At 34.9% G+C, this 18258-nt stretch overlaps 1 protein-coding gene across 1 annotated transcript in view; it reads right to left on the bottom strand.

Moving 5' to 3' along the window:
* Positions 1-6237, bottom strand: part of LOC143236909 (cadherin-related tumor suppressor-like) — a 128950-nt gene extending 122713 nt beyond the window's left edge. The window contains exon 1 of the mRNA XM_076475587.1: positions 268-6237. Within this exon, the coding sequence (XP_076331702.1) occupies positions 268-5673 (5406 nt within the window). The 5' untranslated portion in view covers positions 5674-6237. The remainder of the gene's footprint in view (positions 1-267) is intronic.
* Positions 6238-18258: the final 12021 nt, after the last annotated feature.

The following is an 18258-nucleotide window of genomic DNA, read 5'->3' as shown; positions in this document are numbered from 1 at the left end:
AAAGTTAATTATTATAAGTCAGAACAAAACACAAAAATATAAGTGAAACAAATTTTATATAGAGAATCAATTAGAAGTTATAAACGTCAAACATCAGTACACATAATTTATGTGCACTTGCTATTAATGATACTTTTATCCATATGTTCAAAATAAACTGAGATCGCAAGTAACGTTTCATGAGTGTCTTGAATTCTTCGTTTGGTACAAGTAATATTTTGAAAAATATGCTAATTTAAGGCTATAGTCATAAAGAAAAAATCTTACCTTTGTTTTAGATGTCTTAGGGACAGTGGCACTCACATCAACAGCGTATATCTCCATTTCATAGACGAGAGCATTATGTTCGCGGTCTATCTCTTCAGCTGTCGTTATCACTCCATTCAATCTGTTGATAGCGAATACGCGCTGTTGTGGTGAGACGTTTGTGTAGATCCCAACAAGGTAATACTCAATTTTTCCTTCTAACTGACCAGAAGGATACTGAGCACGGACAGACAATACAGTTGTTCCTATTGGCTCATTTTCTAACACAGAACCAGAATATTCAGATGCTGTGAATACTAAGCCTTGTGGTCGCTTCATTGTTCCGATGACGGTCACTTTGTTTCTAGAGGATTTCCTGCTAGAAATAGCCGCTCCATCTGTAGCTTGCACAGTCAAAGAATACACCACCTTAGGTTTATCAACTTGTCTAGACAAATACAGTTCCCCCATGTTGCGATCTAGAAAAAATATGTCCATGTCTCCTTCCACTAGCTCATAGGTGATAACTGCATTAGTGTTAGCATCTCTATCAATAGCAGATAAGGTCATAACCTTATACCCACGGTCCGAGTCTTCTGGCAAAACCCCCGCGTCCATAGACACAAAAGTGGGCGCGTTGTCATTGATATCTTCCACAATAATTGTTACCGACTTCTCAGCTGACAATCGATCTGATGGAAGTAGAGCTTGATCAGTAGCTGTTACAGTCAGTCTGAAAGTGTCGCTGAACTCTCGGTCAATCTCTTGTGCAGTATAAATAACTCCTGTATCAGTTCCAACAACAAAATGACTACCGGAAGGCTCCTGAAGAGTTATGTTGTATAAAATGTTTCCATTTAATCCGGAATCTCTGTCTTCTGCTGTAATGGTGACTATTGGGGTGCCTATTAAAACTCCTTCCTCTATTTGCCGAACTATTGCTACACTAGAAAAATATGGAGAGTTATCGTTAACATCAATTACTTTTACAAGAAACTGTAAGGTTGACATTAAGCGCGGAGCACCACCATCACTAGCACTGATGTTCAAATAATAAACACTGTTTTCTTCGTAGTCCAAAAGGCGGTCTACGTACAAAATACCTGAAGTGCTTTCGATTTTGAAAGCTTCTTTAAAATTTCCAGCTGCTAAGGAAAACGACACTTCACCATTAAGACCTTGGTCGGCGTCAGTTGCGGAAAATTTAAATATCTTGAAGCCAACTGGTGTTGTTTCAGGTATTTCTAATGTCGACTCTGACACATCAAAGATGGGTGCATTATCGTTTTCGTCCAACACGTCAATTACAACTGTGGCTGTTGAATTGTGTGTGATTTTTTCTCCTGTATCACTGGCCAATACCTTTAAGTTATACCGAGACTTAGTCTCCCTGTCGAGTGTCCGAGAAAGAGTAACTTGTCCTGTGCTTTCATTTATCTGGAAATAATTGTCATCGTTTCCATTTACGATAGAGTAAACAATATTTCCATTAATCTCATCATCAGCATCTATAGCGCTTACACGCACAACTTGGGTTTGCAGTGGTGCACCTTCTGAAATGACCGCCTTGTAAGGCGTGCGAAGAAACTGTGGAACGTTGTCGTTTACATCAGTCACGTATACGGTTACCTTGGCCTCATCCCGCAACCTCATTAGCCCACCATCCAGAACTAAAGCTTCGATAACTATGTAATCATGACCAGCAAATTCGACCAGTTTCTCTCGATCGAATTCTCTTAATGTTCTGATAAGACCACTTTTAGGATCAACTACAAAGTCGTTTTGATTTGTACTGATTGAAAACGTTAACTCAGCGTTTCTCCCAATGTCTTTATCGTCTGCAGAAAGCTTTCCAACATACGAGCCTGGCGGTTCATTTTCAGGTATGTAAAACACCAAAGTGTTGTTATCAAACTTCGGTACATTGTCATTCACGTCAATGACATGAATAACAAGAGATACTTCCGATTTTCGAGGTTTTGTACCATTATCTTTTGCTTGAATAACAAGAGAATAATAATTATTTTCTTCGCGATCTAAGAGTGTCTTGATATACAAAAAGCCATCCGGAAAAATTCCGAACTTATTTTCGTTGTTCCCTTCTGTAATTTCATACAATACGTGACCGTTTTCATCTGCATCTTTATCTGAAGCAGCGACAGCAAAAAACTTTTCGTTCACGGGTGTTGATTCTAATACAGAAGTTTCGTAGGAGATGTGTTCAAATACTGGAGTGTGGTCATTCACATCTTCCACTAATATAACAATCTGCTGCCTAGATGTGAGAGCTGGAACACCTTCATCTGTAGCCACTATTTCAATTTTATAACTACTGTCTGGTATAAACTTCATAACTTTATTCAAATATATCATGCCAGTGTCTGTATTTATGTTAAAAGCATCATTAGGATTAATTGAAAGAGAGAAACGTACTTTGCTGTTTATTCCAATATCCAAATCTTCAACTTCTACAAGATGCACTTCGTGACCTACTGGCCAGTTCTCCATTACTTTGATCGTTGTTGTGGGTGACGTAAACGTAGGACGATAGTCATTGACGTCACTTACGTGAATGCTGACGTTGGTTGTGATGAAATTATCTTTATTAAATGCTGTGATCACGAGATATATAAATTCATATATTTCCCGGTCAATTTCTTGGGATGTAGTAATCATTCCAGATTGGTCAGTTATGGTAAACCAACCCAAAGGATCTCCTGACGTAATACTATATTTTACTTGATCCATATCAGACGTGTGTCTTAGCGAAACTCGTCCCACCTCTCGACCATTACCTCGTTTTTGTCCATTTGGATCTTCTTCTATTACAAAATTATAACCAAAAGGCTGATCAAATTGTTGTGAAAACGTTTTTCCTTGTGATTGGCTGACATAGATCAAAACTATGGCATTTTCTGTTGCTTCACGATCACCTGGATTTCTCGCTCCTATTATAAGTTCATATCTAGATTTGACTTGTTGCTTGATTACTGCACTTGTTTTGATAACACCTGTAAGTTCATCTATTTCAAACACATCATGAGAACCTTCAACAATGAAAAAGGATATCCGTGAATTTTGACCCTCATCTAAGTCTGAAGCTGTTACTTGCAAAACAGAAGATCCTGTTTCCAAATTTTCTGTTATTGATGTGAAATAACGTTTAGGATAAAACACTGGATTATTGTCGTTAATATCTAGAACATTCAACTGCAGGTTTACAGTTGATGAAAGTGGCGGAACACCTTGATCATAAGCTACAACCTTGACATGATATACTGCAGTTTTTTCTCGGTCCAGTGAAGATTTAATTTTTAAACGCCCAGATGCACTATCTAATGTAAATACGTTCGGATATTTTTTCTCTACTTCAGGGTCTAAATAATACAAAATACTTCCATTTGTTCCCAGGTCATTATCTGTTGCTGACATTACAGTCACTAACGAACCAGGAGGAGCATTCTCAGACAGAGAAACGCTACTAAAACCTTTAGAAAATGTAGGAGCTTCATCATTTTCATCTAGTATCTGTATTTTAAGATAGGTATGGGCCCAACGTGGATTGGGACCTCCATCTCTGGCTGATATTTTCAGTTCTACAAAATCCAGCTCCTCGCGATTTAGTGGATTCACTGTAGTTATTAGCCCTGTTTGGAAGTGTAAATTAAACCAACGCTTCTCGTTTCCTGATGCTATTGAGTAATAAATATTTGAGTTTATCCCTGTGTCCTCATCAGTGGCTGTAATGCTGGCAACATAAGTGCCAACAGGGACTAATTCGCTTAGAACTGCAGAGTACTCATTTCTTTCAAAAACTGGTTCATGGTCATTCACATCGTTCACGTGGATAATCAGAAACGTTGTAGAGCTCCTAGTAGGTGATCCATTGTCTGTGGCAGTGATGGTTAAGTTATATTTACTAATATGCTCCCGATCTAACACACCGTTCACTCTGACAATATCAAAACTGGGCGTTGACTCCAATCTAAAGTGGGACTGTTCGTTACCCCCTTGAATTTCAATTGTTGTTTCACCATTTAATCCTTCATCAAAATCTATTACACTTACTGCCGCTACTACAGACCCGTTCTGAGCGTTCTCGTCCACCGTGGCATAGCTGGCAGTGGCGGGAAAAAAGCGAAATCGAATAATGGGATCGTGATCGTTAGCATCAAGAAGATTTAGAGTAACATAAGCTCTGCCATCCTGTCTCGGGGATCCGTGATCCCGAGCAAGCACAGTAAACACACAACTCTTAGAACAATTCTCTAACGTGGGGCAATTCTTTGGACAGGATAGGTTATCTAAAGTTGAAATTACTCCTGTCTGAGGATCCACTGCAAACTGCAGTTCTGTTTCACTCAAAAAGTAAGTAATTTTACCATTATCACCAAGATCATTATCGGTGGCGCGAACCTGTAAAACACTGGTTCCCGGAGGAACGCTTTCATTAAGACTTACTGAATAGTCACTGTGGTCGAATATTGGAGGATTATCATTCACATCGAGAATGGTAATATTCACTAACAAGAAACCAAACCTAGGGGTACTTGCCCCATCCTGAGCAGAAATATTGAGCTGATAAAAGGATCTGACTTCTCTGTCTAGCCGACTGGTAGTCTCCAAGTGCAAATATGGCATTTCTCCACTGGGATTAGTAGTCACAACCAGTCGAAACTCGTTGTTTTCAATTCCAGAGACAATCTTATAGTCCGTGCTGACGTCGTTGATTCCAGCATCTCCATCTGTTGCCGTGTCTAGGATTACTCTGGTACCAATATTGGCACTCTCTGAAAATGTCACGTCGATACTTCGTTCAGGAAATACCGGAGAATTGTCATTTATATCCATGATAATAATTCTTACTTCAATAGGATACGTTGGCTGGCTACTTAGTATCACTAAGTCAAACCGATCGCTTTGAAGCTTTTCCCTGTCTATTATTTTAGTGGTAATGATAGTTCCTGTGGTACTATTCAAATAAAACTCATCTGGATTATTATTGAAACGATAAGTAAAATTGGGTTTTACTGGAATAGTTCCAACAACGGTACCTGAAGGTTTTTCTTCTTCTAGTTCAAACTGAACCCTCATGTCGGCTTCCCTAGATCTCATGGACAGTCCAGTTACGTGTAAACTAGGACCTTCACCCTGAACAGATTGTACTATAATGTTTAGTAAAACCCCAAATATTATGTAAAAATATAAAGATACTGACCGTGACCTCCACCCGCTAAGTGAAAGTAACAGAAAGCTAACTAGCATTGTTAAGAGAACACAGCAAGTTTCCGGTAATACATATAGTTTTTTCTTCATACCAATAGTCTCTCTGCTTACTTTCACAATTTTTGGTGTATTTGACGTTCCAACACTTAGTATCACCGAGTTTCTGACGTATTTATTTTTATCACACTCACTTTTCACCATTTTGTTTGTAAAGTATTAGAATTATAGGTATAGTAAGATTGGCGTACAATAGCAAATGTTATATACCATTCTCACCATGATGCCTCGAGTTGAAACTAAACGCTAAATATTCTTAGCAGAAATATAAAATAAAATAATTCAAAATGTATATTTCTCTAATTTAACTGATTAAAGCATTGTAATTCAGTATCGTTTTGCAGCTAAACCTTAGAAACAATCGTAGGGAAACTCAGTCACACCACAGTTTGCTGGCGATTGATAAATACCCGGCAAACAGCTCCGAAGGCCCGAGGCGAGGGCTCAAGCAACTCGTCTTGACAGCAACGGCAGCTAGTCTCGTTGAATGAAATTTGCCCTTTAATTTGTTTCATTAATGGCTGTCGAAGTGGAAATCAGACGACGGAAACGCTCTCGACATTTCTAAAACGCGATCATTTACGTTACAGTGAAGAAAACGGAAACAGTGAGAATAAAAAATAATATAATTTCTTAACTGTTTCTTTCCACCATCACACTGAAAACTGAACGCGCGGAATACTATACCCAGGTTATCTGCCCAACCACGATTCTGGCAGAACCGGGCCTACATGTCAGTAGGGGCCAGGGCCGCATTCCAAGAAGGTAGGCGGAGCACTGACGTCGTCCAGTTGGCAGCCTATAGTCGAAGCCGATATGTAGCACCCTGCGGTCACTAGCGGCATCGGAAGTTTTGTCATGGACTACGTGTTTCTACAGAGTTTGAACTTGACAGAGGATTGAAGAAGCCCTTGTTTGACCACTACATAGAACATTTTCCCCACCCATGCTACAAAAAAATACCTTTAGACTCTAGCAACAGACGTGCTTGGGATGACCAATTCACTAGATCACGTGACATCTGACAAAAGCAACAACAATGAAACCACCTAAGATAAAATCAAACCTGTAATAGCTACATGTTGAAGCTTACTGGAAGATTAACATCGATACATCACACTAAAGTTTAGAAGTAGAGCCAAAGATGTAATCCTAACAGTATTGTATGCTCAAAACAGTTAAGCACCTCATAATGAAGTTAGTTGCAAGGGAGATGAGTTCCTGTGATTTTACAAACTATTAAGTGAACACGTGCAGATTTAATAAATTCATCGAGTGCATATATGCTGTCTTACTATCAGATGAACGTGGTAATGTTGAAAAAATTCGCTAGACCTAACTATACGAATCACATACACTGAATAACTTATCGAGAAATCATTGCAACTGGGCATGGAAATAGCAAAGACCTTAAACATTCCAAAATGATCATAAATCTTAATGCACAGAACCTAATCTAGTTATATCAACAAGTAATTGCCATGTCACCTAAATATAATGTATACATTTTACTATACATACCATGATCTTACAGATAGAATTATATGTAACCTCTAGTCCAATCCTGTAACAAGCTCATGTACTCACTCATGACAATAGTCTGCTCTTCACCTTGTAGGAGTAGCAAATAATGTAATAACTATTATTTTGTATTAGTATGGATTTATTTGTAGTTTAATTCCTATAACATGTTTTTTTTTTTTTTTTTTGCTACAATAATATTTCGAATTGAGTATAAAATAAATTTCCTTATTATTAAGGATGTTTACTATAATATAACGTAGTTTGTTAGAGCACATGCAATAGACTTATTTATAATGGGTTTATTGTTTTTATAAGTAGGATACTAAGTTCACAAAAACTATGTCTAACAGCATCTAATTTCTCTATGTAAACTGCTCTTACACAACAACGTAACATCATGTTGGAACTTAAAATGAAAATTAAGAGTTTTGCGAATGTGATGCGAGTTTCTTTACTTCCGCATTGTTTATTTATTTAAAATGAATTGGAATAGATTGGGACACATACTATAACTATGAAACATATTGTTCTATACTGGTTATTGCTTTTTTACTGGCAGTTGGCGTAGATTAGTGATTAGTGTGTCGGTCTTTTTATCGATCAATCCAGGGCTCGATACGCGATGCACTGAATACACACTGCACTTTCAGTTGCGGGCATGATATATCTGTAATAGTAAAACTCATTATTAGACTCAAATATCTAGACAACTATCTTGCTTGTTCACTATCCTTTCTGCAGTACATATTTGCAGTACATTTTACAAAGTTTCATCAAGGTGGCTGTACTTTAATATTCGAACTACTTGGTCGTTTGCTCAAAAATTCCGGTTATTTAATTTATATCGAGCAAAAACGTATTTGTATCTCTATTTTCTACACTTTGAATTCCCACCTTTTAAGACTTTTTTGAATATGGTACTAGGTTTGGTTTTGTTTTTGAATTTCGCGCAATGTCACACGAAGGCTATCTGCGTTAGTCGTCCCTAATTTAATAGTGTAAGACTAGAGAAAAGGCAGCTAATTATCACCACCCACTGCCAACTCGTGGGCTACTCATATATCAACGAATAGTGTGATTGACCGTCACATTATATCGCCCCCATTGCTGAACGGGCGAGCATGTTTGGTGCTAAGAAGATTCGAGCCCACGACCCTCACAGTGCCCTAACTACCTGGCTATGCCGGGCCTATGGTACCACCTAAACAATTCGTTACTAGCCTGACAAGAGCGACATTGTAATCTATGTCCAGTTTGAAAGGCATTAGTTTGAAATCGAACCAGGCTCTACCCACCACTGTATTAAAACACTTCGTTGATAAAAGAGTGGGTGTTGATGGCTAGATAGCTGCTGAATTAGATACGGCTAGCGCAGATAGCCTTGGTGTAGCGTTGCGCGAAATTTAAAATAAACCAACTTATAACGAGTATAAAGAGGAAGAGATCAAGGTTGCACCAGTGGGTATACAATACTTGGAGGACCTTCTAAGATGAATGACATAAAATTACATTTGAAGAGAACAATGGTTTTTATTTGGTAAAATAGCCACAGTCATTGTGCTTAAAAACTGGAATTTAATAGACGTTAAAAAAGAGCATTATAACAAATTTCTAATACTTGTAAGGGTAGGTTATAATAAATGTTATAAAAAAAGGTGTTATAAGTAAAATGATAGTGCTTGGAATTCTTAAATGTTCCCAGATGAGTTTCAGTAAACAACAGAATTATTACTGTTGCTCATAAGCTATGAAACCGTGTACTGTTTAATAAAATAATTTTATATTTCTGATCGAAATTCTCAGATTATACGAGATATAGTTCTGCAGAACTAAATGTTTAAGGTACTATGTAGTTACGCGATATTATAAATTTAATGTTTAACTTTGTATAGTTGTTTGTTTGGTTGGTTGATTTGTTTTTGAAATTTACGCAAGGCTACACGAGAGCTATGTGAGCTAGCCGTCTCAAATTTAGCACTGTAAGACAAGAGGGAAGGCAGCTAGTCATCACCACCCACCGTCAACTCTTGGGCTACTCTTTTACCAACGAATAATGAGATTGATCGTCACATTATAACGCATCCATGGCTGACGGGCGAGCGTGTTTGGTGAGACGGGGATTCGAACCCGCGATCCTCAAATTACTTGTGTAGTAAGAAGCTGTAAGTTTGGTTAAACAGTGATTGCGCAAGATAAAACAAACCAATAGCTTAAATAACATTCATTTTTATAAAAGGAGATTTTCGTTTTTAATTGCTTTAAAATTATATGATGATTGGGGAATATGAAACAAGGATTTTCAGACATGTATGGCAGGATAGAAAACAGTATCATCTCCTATTCTAGCATTTTGTTTGTGGCACGTATAAAATCAACTTAATATATTTTCGTTAAATATTTCGTAAAACTGTATGTAATCTTCAATGTCTGAGTGTTCATAAAACAAATATTCTAAATACGTTGTGTCAGAAAATTAACAATCTTCCATTCATAACACATTCACAACTACATGAAAAAAACACACAAAAAACAGTGGTCCGTCTTACTGTATAATTATTAACCTAAAGGTCAAGCCCTTCTAGTGGAAGCCCGAGGGTTCTAGAAAGGGGTGTGCACCCTCATAGCCGTCAGGGGTTGAAAACATAGTTGTGCAGACGAGAAAAAAAAAAGAATGTTTTTTAAAGCTCATTTCTGGCTATTTTGATAACTTCTCACTTCAAATTAGTTTTCTTGTCTATTTGTATGATCCTGAAATTATTCCCTAAACAAGATTTATTATCATTATTCTAGCTGTTATTATAAAAACAAGACATTTTTCGGACGTAAACACTCGAAACTGGAAGGACACATATTTATTTAATATGACATGCATACCCTGAGTAGTTTTTGTTTTGTTTTTCTTACCAAGAATGGAAAGTCTGTAATAATCACTTAATTCTGTGTACAAGTAAAAATCCCGGCGAATGGCCTTTAGTGGAAAAGCTAAAAATTGTATGATATTGTATATATTTGAAATGTGACTGTAAAACATATTTTATTTTCCTCTATACAGCTAGGGTGTAAGAAATTACTTAGTATAAAATTACAACTAGCGCTTCAAATATATAATTATAGCTGTATTTTTAGGGTTCATTACAAAAATGTTCCAATATAGGCCTGAAGTACGCACTCGTAAAAGCAAAAACAACGTAAACTTTGACTAAAAATATACATTTATACCAAAACGTTGCCACCTCTGAAACGTTTAATAAACACTGTATTTAAGCGTGAATACGTGTAACTACATTGGGTAAGTCACATTGTATAAAGTATATTTAAATTTAAGGAAATGGCTTTGTCAAAATGGAGAGAAAATATGAGAATTTCATACTGTTTTCAAATTCTGAATCTTCCGTAACTTATAACTGCTCACAAAAATAGAAGTTTCAACAATTGTTCAAGCTTTTCTTGTTGAAATAACTTTTAAACCTGATGCGATAGACGTAGATCATACTTGTAAACTCACTCGAATACTTCCTAAGTAGTTTAAATTTTTCTTTATCGCTCACTTAAGACCTCGCTACGGACCTACTTTTAAAGTATATAGGAAGTTCATTATACAAATTACCTAATTATCCATACATTTAAATGCACTTACCTTTCCATAATGATGAGTATGAGAAAAGGGAAACATTTCATCAGGGGCACACAATCATGTATCCGCCTTATAAACAGTACTCTTATTAAGTTTAATGATTTTTATTTGTGACATATAGAAAACATTTATCTTTCAGTTTGGATTCCCAGTATGTTAGGATACAGTTAATTTACAAAACAAAGATAATTCTATTTTCTTTCTTTTTGTTTTTTGGAGGGAGATTATGACATCCTAAAATCACTTATATATTAATGATAATCATTTAGGCATTCGGTAACATTCTACAGTAAGTTTTTTTTTTTAAGCGCAAGTATACGTAATATGTCGTCTATGCTTTGCTACTGAGAACATTGAAACTAAAGTTGTAGCGTTTAAAGACCTCATACTTATCACCAAGTCGCCACCGAGCGCCACTAATGACACCAATGATTTTCTTTTTCATAAGAGAACATAAGGTAGGAAATTAAATACAGTTATTGGAGCTAGAATTTGAGGAAACGAATCACGATTTATTTAGATGAGACTTGGATACTGAGTGCGTTGTGATTTCTTGTTACCTCCTTCAGCTCAGAGATCCCCATTGAAACTAATTCGTTGTTTGGGGGGTTTTGATGTAAAGCACCAAATTAGTTTCTGCCGAACACTACTCGTGCAAAATCAGTTAAAAATTTAATTGTATCTAAAATATCAGATACAACTATATGAATAGTTTTGTTATTGTTTTTTTTTTAATGGAATTCCAAGAGTATAGAATTAAAAGTTCTTTGACACGTAAATAGTTTAGCAGTGTCACCAATTTCAATTACACTGCATGAAAGTAAAATATGGACAGTTATGACTATAGTGTCACACTGTATACACATTGGCGGCTCACTCCTTTTCAGGAGAAGACAACAGGTCAAAATATTAGAACGAATAAGGAGAATTATCAGAATAATATCTCCTCTCTGATTACTGCACAAACTAGAGAGCCATTAATTAATTGGTGGTCGGATTGATCTGGAAAAACACAAATCTTTAAATACTGATTAAGCTACCTCTGAAGATGAGCTACATCATAATCTCCATAGCATGTTTATTCAGACATAAATGTAGCAAATTGTGATGATATTTCAATGAATAACTGGGACCCTGCAGCATCATTGTCATCCTAGCTGATGTTTTTCTTTCAGTATTGAAGAGGAGATATCAGCCGAAATTAGTAGAGTGATAGATAAATCTGACAGCATTATGGCAGCTGTAATTAAATTAACAGTATGATTTCTCGAATAACGTTTGTCCCGTACAGTAATGAAAAAATTCCAGAAGTTTAATCCCTAGTTTCAAATATTATAATTTTTTATAGTCAAGATGAGAAGCCTGCTGATACACCTATATGGCAAAATATCAACTCTGAGTCAGATTTTGAGGCATGTCAGGACATTTGTTCTAACTGTAGGAAATTAGAAAAAAAAAAGTCGGCATCCGACATGCAACTTTAATGTAAATAGATCGTAGTAGTCCAACAGTAATATTCAATAAAAATAAATAATTTAGAGTCAAGGTATAAAAGATGTTGACGAAATAATTTTAACTAGATGCCACCAGGTTAGCTATAACTTTTAGCTTGTAAAAAAAAATAAAAAAAAATCGAGTGCATATGTTACTGCACAGATGGCAGTGTTCATTTCTGGATATTGGTTCAAGTACAGTTCATTTACAAGTGAAATCGAGTTCTACGTGACCCTGGATAATATCGAATAGTATCAAAAACATTAACTCGGACTAGTGAATACCAGTGTTTTCGTATCTAATCCTCAATGGATAGAAGAGAGCAGAGAAATTCAGTGTGTTGTTGCTGTGGACAATAAGAAGTGTAGAACAGTAATATTCATAACTAGCTTTTCATAAAGAAGAATAATGAAACCATAAACACGAAAGTCTACAATCGTCTCAAGTAAAATAAAACATTCAGGAACTTGAAATAAGTCTTGACTTTTGCATGGAAGTTTGAACTATCCCGTCTGTATTTGTCTAGTAAAGCTTTTGGATCTGGAGATATACTAGCATAAAGTACGCTAAAGAAGGAATGAGATAGCATACCAGAGAGCGTAACCATAATGTCAAATAACATAGTTGACTGGGAGGGACGATGCTGGCAACCGAGAAATGTTCTAGGAGTCATCTTGACAATAGCAGAACGATCAAGACTTCAGTGTCTTGTCACACTAGAATAACGACACGAAACATAATAAATGTTTTATCAGTGATTAAGATACACAACATACCGATATAAACCTGCATTCAACAATGATCCGAAATTACCCTGCTGTAAACGCTATCCAATAAAAATATCAAAACAAACTACAACTTTTAGCATTAAAAACTCATAGTTATTCAAATTTTATTCTTTTAGATTTTAACTGTAAATGTTTGTCACCCGTAACATTGATAAACCTGCTACTTTTGTTTTTGCCATTTATATCCATATTCAGATTTCAAATAAAATGTGATATCTGTATCTATGTAAAGTTTATTGGCTGCTAGAATTTTGGCAAATTTACAAGAAAGACGTACGAAACAGTGCATACTTCTGAAATGTGGAACGTCCTGTTATTACTTTGACAGATTGTTTAGGCAGAGGATTAGTGATGAAACTTTGAGGAATGGACGGCCTTTCGTCTTCAAGTTCGGAAGACTTTCGAAACGTCATCCTGTTGTTACTTTTACGAAAATTAAAATTACAGTTGTTACATATTAAAAACCAAGCAACGAGCAAAACACCTGGATCATTTGTAGATTTATAGAGGGGTATAAAAACACAAAAGAAACTAACTTGATCATATAATACACATATTAAACCGGAGCAACCACACCGTACTGAAGTAATTTATTGTACATATCATATTTACTGTATCTATTAAATATTGTCGCCTGCAAAGACATTATGGATTCTATTATTTCTTGAGTCGCGATCTGCTCAATTTCTGCACATGAAATTAGCATCCCATCAACGTCTTTCATTGTTGTGTGAAAAGTGCGGCTTATTTATAACATAAATGCTATTAAGTTTTATTAGAGAGTCAAGTTTAGCTTATTTCTACAACACACGCAAACGTTTTTTTGTTGAACTTGTATCACAACATTAAGAGGTTATTTTTTTTTCTCTTTATCTTAGATTGCACGAACACAGACCAGTTTTTACGGGTTCTTTGTCTGTTATTACTATCGTTTTTATGGTTGTCATTTCAGCGTTTTTAGTTGTATTTTTGATGAGAGGTTAAAACTATTGCCGTATAGTAGTTATCAAGTTCAATTTATGGTATTTTTTTAAATGTTTGCCAGTTTAAAAATAAAAGAAAAAGAGAGAAGAAAATTAATAGATTTTTTCTTTAGTCACATTTAGCCTAGTCATTTAATTATTCGTAACTGACCTACTACAAGTCTATTAGTTAATTACTTGTACACATTTAGAATGTATGTAATGCAAGTTCTTAAAATAGGGTAGGATAATTTTTCCCTCCACAAGCTTATATGAAGTTAAAATTAAATGTTCTCAACAGATGATGTACTTTGATACAACAAAGAAACGTTTTCATATTAATGTAAAGTTAGGATACTATTGGGCCCAGCATGGTCAAGGCGCTTGAATCTTAATCTGAGATTCGCGAGTTAGAATCCCCGTAACGCCACGCATGCTTCCTCTTTTAGCCTTAGGGACGGCTAGTGCAGGGAACCCTCGTGCAACTTTGTGTGAAACTCAAAAACAAACAAGATATTATAATGACAAATAACATTAAATTGAGAAAAATGGCATATTTTATTATTGCTATAACACTTCAAATTTTATGTTCTTGATAGTGCACCTTAATTTTTTTTTCTCCGTCATTTTCTGAAATTATTTGTGGAAGGTAGTGAAAATGTGTTTAGTACGTATTTAATTTTTAATTCTATAAATTTTTTTCTGAACATAATTGCGTAAATTTTTCATTTTCCAAACATATGTCAAAAAATTCTAATTTTCGAAGTAGATAAACTGGTGTTTCTTTGTAATTAAGTACAAAACTATACAATGGGCTATCTGTGCTCTGCCCATCACAATTATCGAAACCCTGATTTTAGCGTTTTAAGTCCGCAGACATGCTGCTGTGCCACTGAAAGGCGAAAAACTAGTGATATTTTTTATCATGAAATAAGGCCCGGGATGGCCAGGTGATTAAGGCACTCGAGAGTTGGCGAGTGGATAGTGATGACTAGCTGCCTTTCATCTTGTCTTACACTGCTAAATTAAGGATGGCAAACGCAGATAGTCTCGAGGAGCTTAGCGCAAAATTCAGAACAAAACAATCATGAAACAAGTTAACTCGATATCTTCAAGATTTAGTTTACTCTTAATTTAAAATTCTAAGAATCCATTTTTCTAATTTCCATAGATGACCAACTTAATATTTTTCTAGTCTTACACTAGACAACAAAATATTTGGTACTGGAAAAAGTTCAAGTGCTCCAAAGTAATTTGACAGTGTTGATTTAAAAAAAAAATGTAGTGAGAATTTGTTTCATCGCCTCTAAATTTTATTTATTGTAATAATTCAATATTTTATCAGCACGACGAGAAATACCATACAATCACTCAGTATAGTAAATCTATACTGTGAAACCAAGTTTAATTGGACACATTAATGCATTTTTGATAAATTCGAACACTGGTATCGTATTGGTGTTAGATTATAATGATATTGCTGATATATCTTATTTTCTCTTATATAATAGTAGCAAACTGCATCACTTTTTGCTTCATTACGACGCTCACCAACTCTGCTCAGGAATAATAAAACCCTCACGTGCTCAATTTTCTAGAACAATCGAGAAGTCTCTAGGCTGATCATAAAAGGGTGTAGCTAGATGCCTCTCTGTCACTCAGTTGATTACTTTGTTTCACTCCGCACACAGTCAAAATAAAGTCCGATCTTGCATCATATCCGCGAAAGAATCAAATTCTACAAAACTTTGATTTTAAATCTTTAAATTATTGTTTTATTAACATTATTATTATTATTAGAAATGCTGGTTGTCTCCAGTTCAAGCAAATTCTGAAGGTGCAAAAATCACTCAAGTAATGTCTGCTACACTTATAGAAAATATACTACAATTTCACGAAAGCAAAACATTACACACAAGGTGAAGGTAGCTAACTACCACTATTTTGAGTGTAAAATTTGTGACCAAGAGAAAACATTGGGCTCTATATGTTTATTTTACAATTGATACATCTGACTTGACACACTGGCTGAATAAGAAGCGAAAAAGTGTTCCATTTGCAGTTCCCATGATGTGACATGAGTCCAAAAATCATATGATTGGCCGTTGGTTTTGCATAACTAGTATTTGTGGCTATTCAGGAAACAATAAACAGAACATTACATATCCAGATATTGTAACTGCAATGAAATCAGTACCCTATGGGAATGGATGGCCTTCTAGTGCCACATCCTCTTCATTTAATAATACTATTCCTGCGTTACCTCAACATAAACTGTTTCATTTGATCATACAAGAAACGATAAATGGTATGATTCGTGACTTGTCTTCATCAAAGCAGTATGGGGAACTTTTTGGCTCTTGTTTATAGCAATGGAATTTATTAGTTCTTGGAACAAGAGCTTCAATTTATTGAAGCCCCCAACATGCAAGAAACATTGTTGTTTCTATACAAATATTGATGTAGTTATGGAAAAATTGGGAACTGAACATCATTGTTAAGAATAGTAACTCTCCATCAAAAGTTATTCTGAAAGCTGTATTTTTGCAAAGTGAGAATAGTAAGCCATTAATTCCTGTTACTTATGTTCTGAACAATACCTGAAAGAAATTTATCAAAGCATGCAGATTACACATTTTTAAACACAATTTTCAACGAATAAATCATGTTACTTATATACGATAGTTACAAAAAACATTAATACCCTTAACAAAACTGTTTGCTCTTGTTTGACATAGCTATATTTCTAACCAAATCATTACAGAAATGTAATCATATTCTTAATTTTTTGAAAAATAAAACTAAATATTATTCATATAGGCCCAATTGTATAAACTGAATAAGTTTTAAGAAGAGACCATATCAAATATTAACAAGGAAATCACTTCAACTATTATTTTCCTTGAAAGCTCAGTGGAACGTCTAAGTTCTTACAACGCTAAAATTCGGGTTTCGATCCCCGTGAAGGGCAAAGCAGAGCTAGTCCATCGTGTAGCTTTGTGCTTAACACTATCAAAATAAATTATACGTCTTGTAATTCATAGCAAGAACATTTTTTTTCATATCTACTAAAAAGAGTTTGTTATCGATAGTTACCGTATAAGGAATGAAATTCAAATTTTGATTTTATGCTTAAATTCGTTCTAAATTAAATAAATTATTCGTAAAATATATCTCTCGACTGTTGCAAATATCTGTTGGTAAATGTGTACAAAAACATAAGTTTAGTCTAGTGAGAGTTTCGGCTAACCAAAATATTCGCCAAGTTGTAGCAAATTAATATATTTATATAGTGAATTTAATGAAATAAAGAAAACGTGGTGTTTGCCAAATTTTACATTCAAACGTGAAAAATGCCATTTTAAATGTGATAGCTAGAGAGTTAACGTCTTATATAAGCTAATGTATTGTTGTGTCACCACATATACAACACGTGGCGCCATGGGTGAGAAGTTAAAAACTTATCTGGGAAGCAAACCCAGCAGCAGCAAGTTGCGATTTGGTCACCTGAACCGTTTGACCATGTAACTGATGGGAGAATTATGTTAAGTAAAGATTGTATAATATGACATTTGTATGGTTTAACTGTGGAAAAGTTTGAGGGTTGTATAATGTTTATTTAACCTTGATTTGTAAATTTGTTTTTTATTTTGGTATAAAATGATGTGAAAACGTTATAGTTTAAAGATATTGAGGTTTAGAGAGTACAATAAGATTTAGAATTAAAACCTTGATAGTATTATTGTAACTTAGGAATACCTTGGCGGTAGTGTGAATTTTTTGTACCAAATGTAAGTTCCATATCTATTTCAGATAATTTTGTATTTAATAATAATATTGTTTTTTATATTTTTATTTTGGAAACGTTTTGTGAAAGACGTGAAAAAAGGAAGCAAAATCTTTATTTTTTTCTCATATTTGAACTCAATCGATTCTATTTCCTTTTTAGAACATAATTAATTTTAGTAGAATCTGTTTCTTCGGGTTTATTATTTGTTCATGTTTAATTAACTAAAATGAAATAAACATCTTTATAAATGTTATTGTAGTCGTAACATGTGATGTCGAGAAAACCCTCTCTCTTTCTTTGTGAACCTGACGATGACCGAAGAGAGTCGAAACGTTGTTCGCTCCTCTACGTAAAATATTTTCTCAACTCAAACGAGCCGTATTTACATATATAAAAGAACACTGTAGCAAATACGCTTGCTTGGGCGTTCTTTAGTGTTTTTTTCTAATCATGTTGTTAAATCATATTTTATCGTATGTGTAGTTAAAAAGTTATGTATATATATATCTTGACTCTTATATCGAAAGAACACTTGCT

Source organism: Tachypleus tridentatus, chromosome 13, assembly GCF_004210375.1.
Source record: "Tachypleus tridentatus isolate NWPU-2018 chromosome 13, ASM421037v1, whole genome shotgun sequence".
NCBI classification, from domain to species: Eukaryota; Metazoa; Arthropoda; class Merostomata; order Xiphosura; family Limulidae; genus Tachypleus; species Tachypleus tridentatus.
The sequence above is the reverse complement of the archived record's forward strand: the minus strand, read 5'-3'. Positions and strand labels throughout refer to the sequence as shown.